General features: G+C 34.9%; 1 protein-coding gene across 1 annotated transcript in view; it reads right to left on the bottom strand.

Moving 5' to 3' along the window:
- Window positions 1-12,908, bottom strand: part of Tace (ADAM 17-like protease Tace) — a 204,686-nt gene that overhangs the window by 135,175 nt on the left and 56,603 nt on the right. The window contains exon 7 of the mRNA XM_090385593.1: window positions 3,884-4,022. Within this exon, the coding sequence (XP_090241719.1) occupies window positions 3,884-4,022 (139 nt within the window). The remainder of the gene's footprint in view (window positions 1-3,883; window positions 4,023-12,908) is intronic.

The raw sequence follows: 12,908 nt of genomic DNA, 5'->3' as shown, positions 1-12,908 counted from the left end.
CCCTAAAACTAGGTCATGTTTGTCCTATGCAGCACAATACTATAGGATTGAATGGGTATTTCAATGCAGTAGTTGAAATAAAATCAAAATTTGTATGTATTAACCTACATTTGATTTCAATCTTGAAAAGACTTTCTGCACTCAAGACTGAGTGCACTGAAGACAGAGTCAAGTATTTTGCACTAAGGTTTGGTCCAACTTAGAGACAAACACCATTATCCATAATTCTGTAATGAATGCAAAAAAGCCTACAAATTTTGATTTTGACCTTGAAATACTATGCAATCCTAGACTACTGAACTGTGTAAGCAAATGCAGTCCAATAGAGGTTAAAGGTATACACAGCAGTTGTTATGCTTTTAAATGAAACTTTTACTTCTGTACACCCATGTGGCTGTTCACTTAGACAAAATAGATTATTCACAATTCAAGATATGTTTGCTAAAAGAGACCACCCGCTGACGAAAAGCTAATCAACTCTGAAACATGTTCGGTTTGTGAAAGCGACAGAGTTTGGCCTCTTCTTTTGCTTTTTTGTCTACCATCTATCAAGGCCTTTTTTGATATTTGGAGTTTTTTTTTAATCCCAAAATTAAAACAGCTGTCCTGGTGGTGTGTGAAATTTTCAAATGTATAGTAGGTTCTCCTATGCATGTGATGCTATACAGTTTAAAAAGATATTAGCAAATTTGACATAACCACATATAACAGTATGTCTCTATGTCGAATGCCTTAGCAACAAGTGCTCTGTGCTCGATCTTCAGTGAGAGCAAAAAGACTCTCTGGGATTGAAATCAAACACAGGTAACACACACAAATTTTGATTTTGACTCCTGCAATCCTTATTTATATATATATATATATATATATATAAAATCTTATTTTATGTTTAACATAAAAAGTTTAACATAAAATAATCTTATTTTATGTTAAACTTTTAAGCCATTATTTAAATATATATATATATATATGATCAATATGTAGGCAATTAAAATATCCTTGAAGTTTACACAGGCCACATTAAAAAGTTTTCTTTTTACCTACTATCTACTGTCTCCAGAGCAGTAGGGTAGAAGGAGAAAAGGAAAAATGGGATTGAAAGATGCATATGAGATCTGACTGAAAAGTTCTAAGGTTTTATTTATTACAAAAGATGCAGTACATAAATGATGAATAAGCATAAGTGAAGAGTCATCACATCACTGGTTTCAGGTGCCTCCGTAGCCAGGTGGGCAGGAGCAGCAGCGCATAGCACACGCTTCTTGATTAGACCGGGGTTCCAGCCCATGACCACCAAATATGGAGGATGCAGAAAGGTCAGGGAATGACCACCGCATATCCCTGGAGCAATATGGCCTTAGTTGCTAATGCTCTTAAAACCAAATAACAACAACACCAGTTCCACCTGCTCCCTTGCTCCATCAAAACAGTAATGAGCAGAATATGTTAACACGTTCGCTGAATATAAACATTCAATCATAAACCAATGTGCTGTAATGCGTGTAGGTGGTCATTCTTAAGCAGTCAATATATCAGTGATGTAAAAGTAAAGGCACATGAAATGAACTGCTCAATTCTACCAGCACAGTGATCGAACTCTGGGCTATTAGTCTCAACAATTCACTTTTGTTTACAGCTTCATACACATAACATAAACTTTCAATAAAATTTTGAGTTTTGTTCTGATTTACAGCTAAGCCCAAAAGTAAGGGTTGCTTTTAGCTATGAATTCTAGACTTTTACTTTTTAACCATTATTTATGGAATTTTGAGGATTTTGGAATGTTGTTATTTTTCAACATTCTGAAAATCAGAGCACATTGAATGCACTCTCTTAAATACAGGTGGCAGCAAATATTAAAGTTCAGATGTATTTTAAGCCTCTATCACAATCATACTGGATACAAAAGTGGAAAAAGGTGTGTGTGTGTGTGTGTGTGTACACAAGTTTTATATGAAGAACACAGTATTTGGTGATATTTGTTTAGACAAGGGTCTTCTTATCAGTAGATGAAATGTTTCCAAAATGGCTAAGAAGGGACTGAAGATGACCAAAGTTCAGGTTTACTTTAATTTCAAACAGTGGTGAAATGGTTGCTGAAGAGGGTGGAAAAATTTTTTCTTATTAGTGATTAACCACTAAAAAATTACTGAGGAAAACTGAGAAAATCTCCTTTGGATTGTGCAATTTTGACTGAAAACCTTGGTAACTGCTGAATGTCAGCAAATTTGTTCTAAAACTGTCGAACAATGACCAAAAGATTTTATTCAAGGACTGCACAAGGAGCTAAAGAGAAGGGAAAAAATAGCTCATAACATCCTCAATTACTCTGTTACCAATGGATGAGCAAAAAATAATAAATAAAATAAAAAATACATAAATTCTAGTAGAAGTCATCAACCATGCCTGTCAAAAAAAAAAAAAAAAAAAAAAAAAAAATACATTTGGTCAAATGTGAAATCAATGTTGTTTGTATTTTTCTCAACATTCAGGATATTGTTCATTATGAATTTGTTCAGAATCATCAGACAGTAAACTAAGCCTATTATAAAGGGATTCTTAGTTGACTGTGGGAAAACGTTAGGAAAAAATACCACTAGCTGTTTGAAAATGGTGAATGGTTTCTCTACAACCAAAATGCTCTTACATACACACTGCACTTTCCATTTAAAACTTCTTTTTTTTTTTGTGGGGAACGAAAACTTTCCTGGAGTTTCCCACTCTCCAATTCACCTGAACTTGTCCATGTGATTTTTTTATTCTTCCACAAAATTACAATTAAGCTGAGAATGCAAAGCTTTCATGACATTCTGATCATACAGTAGAATGTGACAGTGAAACTCAACTGTCTTACAGTTTAAGACTTTAGCAATTCTTGCAGAAGTGGAATTAGGCCACTTGAATATCAAAGGAAAATAACTTTGAAGGGACCACTTACAAAAACTGGAATAAACTTCCACCTAGCATTGGGGAAATTGACAGTCTGAATAAATTCAAAGGTTTGAACAACTTATTAGAAGGAATGGGCAGATAAGGTGGGTATTTTTTTTTTTTTTTTTGGCTGGTACTGTATTAAACTGTTTCCTTGCATTATGTTGTCAATACTTATATTAATAATGAGTATATATCCTAATTTTTTTTAAGAAAAACAGTCTCTTAGAACTTTTTTTTTTTTTTTTTTTAAAATCGGACATCATATGCTACATAGCAACAAAGATAAATGGTAGAGTTACAGGAACTGAAGACACAAACAAAAGATGCACACAAATCACATTTAAATTCTCAATTGTGAATAGTCATGCAGAATGGTTACTGAGTTTACTAGAACACAATATAGCACAATATCCACCATCATTAGCACCAAGATTCACATCACAAGGACATCACATACTGGGCTAGGAAAGATGTAACCCACATGATCAGTCCTCAATGCCATGTAGACACCTCATTTGCAGAAGATTTTTGGTGCACATCACAATTTTAGGGAGGTATTTTTTGGCTTTACCCTTAGTGCTAAGTTCCTTCACACAGCCTAGATGAGCTGGGATATGTACAACATATCCCAGCTCATCTAGGCTGTATGAAGGAACAATGTGAAGGAACTGTGTGAAGGATATGTGCAACATTTCAAATGTGTAAAATGCAGTGTGTGGGGCTTTGCCTATAAAATCAGCATTTATTATATCAGAATTTTATTATTCTAATTATGTTCATAAGGTGGACAGTTCTTTCATGCACTAAGGTTCCAAATTAATTGTTAATATAATCTCAGCATGCAAGAAAGTTATTGCACAGCATTCATGCAAAGAAAAAGAATAGGAATGCAGAAAATAGGTAGATGACAATGGGTTAAAGATGGAAAAAATGTAAAACTATAAAATACCTGGACTACAAATTCCACCAACGGAATTTCGTCGTGGCGAACCAACATAAGCAAGTCCAAGAATTCCACCATCAAACTTTTGGTCAGTAAATAAATGTGCAAGGCAAAACCAACGGTGATTCAAATTGCGAGAAAATACCTACATTGGAACATATTACATATAAATATATTAAATGTTTTAAGGTGCTGGTATCAGGTGCAAAGCATCCTTTTATTTATCTGATTTGCTTATGCTGAATACCATATAATTACTTAAATATTACTTTGGAATCTTAATAAATTATTTGTAGCTATCATTTCTGAAAAAGCAATGTAATGTATGCAAACAAATGTGTGCACACAGTTTATATTACAGATAAGTATTTTAATGAAAGATTCCCTTTTCAACATAATATTTCAGTCATGTATTTTAGGTTAATCATAACAAACATGGTGCAGGGCCTGACAGGCCCACCTATTTCTTTTTTTATTTCCAAAAATAAAAATAAAAAAGTTTTAGATTTTTTAAAAATTCTGCTTGCAGTATAACCTTTTCCTAATGAATTTAAATACTTCATAAAAGTAATTACTTTTAAATTAAAATTTTTAATTGAAAAATGTGTTTTTTACATTTGTGTTCAATGAAAAACTTTTATTAAATTTTATGAGATATAAAAATAAAATACTATAAACAAAACACTATTAGTCACATCAATTTTCAAGTTCATAAAACCATTAAATGTGCAAAAATTCAAAATAATGCATATGCATGTAGTATTTTGAATTTTTTTTTTAAATTCTATTTGAATAAATTCACTACATTGCCAAGTTCACTTAATAACTGAATAAACACAACACATCACTCCCAAAATAAGATTAAAACACAACAGATTTTTTTTTCCAGGTAGGCCTGTAATACCCTGTACCACCACCTCTGGGTTAAGAACTATATCAGTCAATAAACAAAAACAGAAACTTTTTACTTTATCTACAGAGGGATAATTCATACTTGGGATTTTTAAAATTCATGCAAGAATACAAAATCTTTTTCATGAATCAATACTGAAATGTACTATATAAGACAAAATTCTTATTACCAACAAAACTTACGATACTCTTGTCAATATATATTAAGATACATATCAGAGAACAACAGGCTATAAAGTCTATTTAATATAAGAAAATTCAATTAAATCAAAGTCTATATATAAATTTTTCAAAAAAAAAAAAAAGTTACTGCAGAAAGGACTACTAACTATAAATTCCTACATATATCAAATACAAATGTAAAAAATCAATCAATAACTGTAAATGGCTAAGTTACTAATCAGCCTGAATAAGTAATGTAAAAATAATATACATCTTCAAGTAGAAAATTTTAGTAGATGTGACCAAGTTAAGAATAATTGTTGCATTAAAGAAATTCTGTAACCATTTCTAAATTTTAAAGCAGTTTTTCATATCTGAAATTTACATTATCTACCCATATATATTATTCATGAGCATTAATTTTTAGTTTCTAATCTACTGAAATTCTTGGGATATCTTATATGGCTGGCAAGCAAATAAAAGAACTGATAAGGAGAGTTACTATAAATTAAATAAACAATTCTGTTTACTTAACTTAAAATATATTCACAATAATAACTTTCAAAGAAAAACTGAAATCTTTTGCCATTCCTCCCCCACATTTACACATAAATTCACACAAACAGGGTATACAAAGGTAGGTGGATTTCAAAAAAAAAAAAAAAATATTTGTATTCACCCAGAAGCAGTTGTTTGGTTTTTAGGAGCATTAGCAACTAATGCCATATTGCTCTAGGGATATGCAGTGTCATTCCCTGACCTTTCCACATCCTCCATATTTGGTGGTCATAGGCTCCAACCCCGGCCAGAAGCAGTTGTGATAGAAGGCTGAAACAAATACCATGTATTACACTCTTTCAACAGAGTCATTAGATAAAATGACACATTTTTGCCACTTCTCAATACACTTCTGCAGGTCAATTTTGTAGAAGTCCTCTGATTGTCCTTTAAACCATGGCAGCAGAAATCACCTCATCATCAACAATAGCAAAGTGTTTTCCACAAAGAAAGGACTTCAGGGCAGGAAAGAGGAAGAAATTCAAGGATGCAAGGTCAGTGCAAGGGGAATAAGCAGGAAGCAGCAATATTTCAGTTTTCCCTGGAACATTAACAACATTTCATGTGCATATTGTGCCCTTTCCTTCTTCTGGTAAGAAATCAAAAATCTGGGAACCCATCTAGCAGGCACTTTACTCATGTGGCTGTTGATGGATGTCTCCAGAGACACTAGTTTGGAGCTCTGCAGCTAACTCTTTGATGCTAATATGGCAATCTTCCAGAATTAATGCCTTAATTTTTGCAACACTCTTCTGTTACAGCAGTTGTTGGGTGGGATTTCTTCATCATCCACTGAGGTTCTCCCACGTTTGATTTGGTTATACCAATGTGCGACAACATCGTAACCTGGGCAGTCTTCTCCATAAACAGTGGCCATTTCTTTGTGGATTGTTTTAGGTGTTTTCCCTTGCAGAAAGAGGAACCAAATCACTAATCTGTATTCCACTTCATCCATCATGACACTACTTCATTCAGCACTGCAAAGAAAAAAAAAAAAGAAAAAAAAAATTGTCAGATCAATACCAAAATTTATGTGGCTGCTATAGCGATCAAGGTATCAAACAAAAAAAATTCACCTTTATATCAACTACTTCTGGGTGAATACAAATCTTTTTTGAATCCCCCTCATATATGCAAATATCATCAACAAAACTATTGCACGTGTTCAACACATTGAAAAAGTCAACAACAGTATCTTGTATAGAAAATTCTTCAAAAATGTCTTGCCATGAGAAGATACAAATTTCTACTGTTTGTTTGTTTGGAGATTTTTTTGGCACATTGACATCTATGGCCATAGTGTACCATAAATTTCTATTTAGAGAAAAAAAATTTCTGTATCCAAAACTTCCAATTATCTGATAATTCTAGTTCAATTGTGCATACTCTCTTTTAAAGGATCAGGTGAGAATTACATTGTTATGTGTTTCCTAACAATTTTAATACTGAACTGTTCTCAGTATTATGTGGCCTGTGCATAGGAGTCTGTAAAAATCTCCATACTGGTAAAAAAAAAAAAAAAAACCACATACAGTCAGTCCTCGTATAACACTTGTTTACATTACACGAATTCGATCATACACGATTTATAAATAGGGGAACAATATCGTATATAACACGAACCAAATTCGCTTATGCACGATTCGCCTTTGCGTTTACAAGAAATGGCAGTCGGACGCGGAATCATCCCAACCGAACGCAACACGATAGGAATGAAGAGAAGATTCTGAAAATGTATTTATGTTTTTTATCAGTGAAGGGGAAACACATTTCACCATAATATCGTAAAATTCCAGCTATCGGTATTATCGCAAATGCAATTAGATAGAGTTTACTGCCAGTTTATAACAGATTTCACTAGCAGGAATGCAACTGGAAATTGTTTTTATTGTTTTATGGTAGTAACCCCCAGAAATGTGCTTTAGTAAAATGCGAGCTAGTGAGAGTTAATACAGTTGTCTCTGCCTTTACGGTGTTGTTTATTCAGTAGTTTAATTGTGTTTAATTGTGTTGTTTAATTGTGCTTTATTCCTTAAAAATGAGTAAAATACTTAGAAAGTGTGAAAAGGAAGCATTCTGGTGAAGACACTACAGATTCAGAGAGAAAAAGAAAAGCAATATCGATAAACAGAGGCGGACTGGATCAAAAATTCTTACCTGGGAAAATTTGTAGTGGCCTCACACTGGCATTTATGGCCAAAATCACACCGGCCCCCGGCCCACCGGGGTTTCCCTGATAAAGCTTATGGCCAGTCCGCCTCTATCGATAGAGAAAAAAATATGAAATTGTGAAACACTTTGAGCAAAATGAAAGACCATGTGATATTGCACGTGCTACAGGCCTAAATGAGGCAACGCTGAGAATCACAAAGAATGCAGAGAAAATAAAAACTTTCATAGCAGGAACAACTCAAAGTGTAATTAAAATCCATTAGATTAAAATACACAAAGAATTGGAAGAGATGGAACAGCTGTCATCTGTTTGGATAGAAAATCAAACAAAAAACAAGTTTGCTTACGATAGAAGCAAAAGCATTAGCAATATTTTATTACGTAATAGTCGTAATAAAATACGTAAGTATTTTATTACGATTATTTATTGTGTTTGGTTACAAATGTGTGTTCAATCTTGGGTGGTCGGCACCTAACCCTATTTTTCCCCATAGGGCCTGTTGTTTATATTGCATGATTTTGCATTGCACGATTGTTTCTAGGAACACAACAATTGTGATATACGAGGACTGACTGTATCAGGAAAACTTTGGACTCAAATGATGAGGAAGGATTTAAAGATTGTTACCACAAAAGCTTTTAAAATCTATTAAAGGGTGCCAATAAGTAACACTGAGGACAATGCAAACTACTCATCAGATGTTGGTTGTGATTTTACTGGTGCAAAAAGGACTGCAGTTATACTGCACCAAGAAAAACTCATCAGAATACAGTACTGATGCACTCACAGTAGGGAATCCTACAGATAAAAATATTATTTATATGTTTTTACATGCTCATAAGTTAGACAACTGCAGAATATTCCAAAGATGATAGCAATGCACCATCTAAAGTGGCCTGGAATCAAACTAAGTTAGCACTTGAAATCTTTATTAATTTCACAGAGACCAGAAGTGAATGTGTCATGCAGGTAATGAAAGCAAATAATTTTTATTAACAAATCCTTACAGGAAAAACTCAGTTTACGCAATTAATGTTACAAGAGTTGTTTGTAAGAGGCCTAAATTTGACTCCAATTGAAGCCAGCAATCAGTAACAACTTAACTGTTGAAAAATCTGTTTAAGCATGGGTGATGCATCTCCATCATGGCTACTATCCAGATAGTATGCAGACATCACTTAATTATACCTAATATTGTGAATACCTTCACAATGAGTTGCCTAGGTATTGCACTACTTCAAATAAGTAATGCTTCTCTGGTAGAGAAGACTACTGTTACTTATTCTCAGATGAGCACCATCACCCAGACGGCACCATTTCGAAGTTGTCACTATTGCAACAGGATACCTGCCCACCCACCAATGATAAGTCAACCAGCTTTGAAACGGTGCCGTCCGGGTGGTGGTGCCCATCTGACAATAAGTAACAGTAGTCTTCTCTACCAGAGAAGCATTACTTATTCGAAGTAGTGCAATACCTAGGCAACTCGTGAAGGTATTCATCACAATATGAGGTATAATAAAATGATACATGCATACTACCTGGGTAGTAGCTGTGATGGAGATGCATCACCCATGTTTAGACAGATTTTTCAAAATCTGACATTTCGTCAAGAAATATATATATTTAGATTAAACCATGCACACCATCAAGCACCTCTCATATTGTGAACTTCATTACTGGGTTGTCACTATTGCAACAGGGTATCTGCCCACCCACCGATGATGAAGCCAACCAGCTTTGAAACGGTGCCGTCTGGGTGGTGGTGCCCATCTGAGAATAAGTAACAGTAGTCTTCTTTACCAGAGAAATATTACTTATTCGAAGTAGTGCAATACCTAGGCAACTCATGAAGGTGTTCACAATATGAGATATAATAAAACGATGCATGCATGCTACCTGGGTAGTAGCCATGATGTAGATGCATCACCCATGGTTAAACAGATTTTTCAAAATCTGACATTTCGTCAAGAAATATATATATTTAACTTAAACTGTTGTTAGTATTTGCATTTAAGCAACTAAGACCATGAAGTGTTATGTATTGTGTCCATAAACTGTATGTATTCTATGGTCAGTTCACTTGTTTACCGGATAAAAATAAATCCAAGTTGCTGGGAAAATAAACCTGCACATGAGATCAACAAACCCAGTGTGAAAGAAGTCTATAAAAATTTCCCTGCTTTGATGGGATTAAAACCTGGCCTTCTGTGCATAGTGTAGACGAACAGTATTTGTAACCATTGTGCTAGCTATGAGGACTAACTGCCATAGAAGAAATCCGAAAAATATTAACAGCAATTCCTTTTACCACAGTCAGCCATTTAAGGATAATGACATCAACTTTTCCACTAATTCTTTGAAGTCCTGCATGGTCAAGCCAAACTTTAAACAACAGTGTGTGTGTGTGTGTGTGTGTGTGTGTTTGTGTGTGTGTGTGTGTGTGTGTGTGTGGGTGGGGAGAGTTTATAGTATTATTATTGGTTAAATTAGAGTTAGAGAAACTCTTTTCTGCACTGTCTCCATCACAATTACAGACTCATAAAGCATGTTAATGGTGCAATGTTGAGGAACAACAAATTCAAATTGTGTAGTTTACTGAAGAAAGCACAAATTCAAAAATATTAAATTGTTATTAAAATCATTATTTTGCTTTATAAAATTGTTAGTTACCAAGATATAAGATAATTTTAATCACATTAAAATGATCTTATATTTTACTTTCGGATGGAAAAATCATTTTTGCAATATAGTCATTGAAATGGGTTAAAGAATATTTTTTTAAATAACTAATGAACTCTGATGAAAAGGTTGATACACATCAGCCAACACTTGACTATAACATTATTTAGTACACTGAATGGACAGAAATCACAGAATACCTACCTAGTAATGGGTAGGCCCACCTTTCGCCCGGATAAGGGCATACACACAACAAGGCATTAAGTCCACTAGTTCACAAAAGCATTCCACAGGTATTTCCATCTATGCTTGCTGCACCGCTGTCCATAATTTCATCACATTCCTGGGTGGAGGATCCAAAGCTCGAACAGACCTTTCCACACATCCCAAAGATGCTCCACAGGGTTCATATGCCCCTGTGGAACAGGGAGGCCATTCCATGGTGGCAAAATCTGCGGAATGCTCTTCAAACCATGTTCTAGTCAACATGGCTCAGTGGGGAGGCGCATTGTCCTGCTGGAAGAGTCCATTGCCCTGTGGATGCACAATGACCATGAAGGGATGCAGATGCAGACCATGCAGGTCTTGCAGATGTACACATAATCTGGACCATTCAGAGATGCGTCTAGATGTACCAGAGATCCCAAAGTGTGCTAGTTGAACACACCCAAGACCATTATGGACAATCCATCTGCCTGAACAGTTCCTTGTTGACATGATGGGTGCATAGCTTCATTCGGTTTCTGCCAGATACGCACCCTCCCATCAACTCGAAATAACTGGAAATGGGACTCAACGGACCAGGAGACCTGTCTACAATCATCCAAGGTCCAGTGCCGATGTTCTTTTTCCCAGTTGAGGGGATATAGTCCTGTGTCGTGATGTTAGCAATGGGACCCTGGTGGAGCGACGGCTCCATAATCCATTGCGGCTAATGATCACCTGATGGTCTTGGTGGAGATGTTTCTGGCACCTCCTTCGTTGAAGTTGGTGGTGATTTGTGCCACTATCACTCTCCACTTGGCTAAAACAATGTGAGACAGACATCAACGGGCACGTTCATTCACCACCTTTCTCTGCCCACAGTGCTGTCCATGATGAGATGTTATTCTGGAAATGGTGTATTCCCGATACACTCTTGATACTGTCAAACGGGGATGGTGCAATTTCTGTACCACCTCCACGATAGAGTGACCCATGCATCAGGCACCTACTATCATTCCTCTTTCAAAGTCAGTTAACTCAACGATGTTTATCCATACTGACATCGAATTACCATCTACACGAATGCAGTGATGCAGTGTACCAATATACCTGATAAGCGGTGGGTTCGTTCAGTAGTGAGAGTGGGGTAACAGCATCATGTTGTCCAGGAACCAGGTCACCCGTGAATTCTGTCCTTTCAGTGTATAGTGAAACCGACATGGATACTGTGAATTCTTTATTTTATTAAGACAACCTCTACAAATGGGATCATTGTCCTTATCACTATCATTATGAATGCTCTAATGGTAAAATAGCTTAATAACGACTTCACTTCATTCAGAGGTTTAAATGACATCATCATCAGTACTAAGCATTCTATGAGCTACACAATGCTGTTATGTCAATATCAAATGAATTTCATAAACGTGCATTCAAATGATTAAGCTGATATAACTGAATACTATCAAAAGTGAAACAACCATTTTTAAGGTATAGCTCACATATAAAACTGTTACATAATATTTATTCAATGAATTGAATGTTTTAGAATTTCACCACCCTCATAGTGACAGCTGAAATTCAGCATTTTTGTATCAGAAAGACCTATACTTTCAACAGTAGTAATGGCAGTCTGAAAATCTCAGTTCTGCAATTCATTTGTGATTTCATTCTATATGAGAGAATTTATGCAGTCAACAAATTCAAATAAGTAGTTCTTACCTTACCAACTTTCTGGAAGTTGAGCATACTTTGAAACAAGTCTGTGAATTATTTAAATGGCTGACCTCATTGAAGAACTTATTTTATAAAAATAAAAGTTTTACTTTCCCTTATCTGTTCATTCTAGTCTCAGTTGATGTGCTTCAACAGTTACTGTCAGTAGTCTTTCAATTCAAATTGTTTTGCTTCTACTTTGTAAAACTTCATGATTGAGCCTAGTATGAGACTTTACGGTTAAGGTATTGTTTCAAGTAGCGCAAAATTTAGTCTATCCAAGCATTGCCATAACATGTATTGAACAAATCACGTCAGCAGCTTTGGGTTGATGCACAAATACATCATCATTGATCACTCATTTGATACTTATACAATTGACGACATGTGGAAAGATGTCTCAACAATTTCATTAGGCCAATGTTCTGAAAACTACAGTTGTTTTTTTTTTTTTTTTTTTTTGTATATTCACTTTTTGCATTGTTTTAACAAATATGATTTAGTTACAAGATAAAAAGTGAACAACCTAATAAGTTAAAACTGTCAACAAAAACAATTCAACTAAAAACAACTAATCAACAAACACTAATGAGTTAACATTAGTGGATAAAATGCTATGCACAG

This window comes from Mastigoproctus giganteus, chromosome 12 (assembly GCF_048544385.1).
Source record: "Mastigoproctus giganteus isolate SK-2022 chromosome 12, ASM4854438v1, whole genome shotgun sequence".
NCBI classification, from domain to species: domain Eukaryota; kingdom Metazoa; phylum Arthropoda; class Arachnida; order Uropygi; family Thelyphonidae; genus Mastigoproctus; species Mastigoproctus giganteus.
The sequence above is the reverse complement of the archived record's forward strand: the minus strand, read 5'-3'. Positions and strand labels throughout refer to the sequence as shown.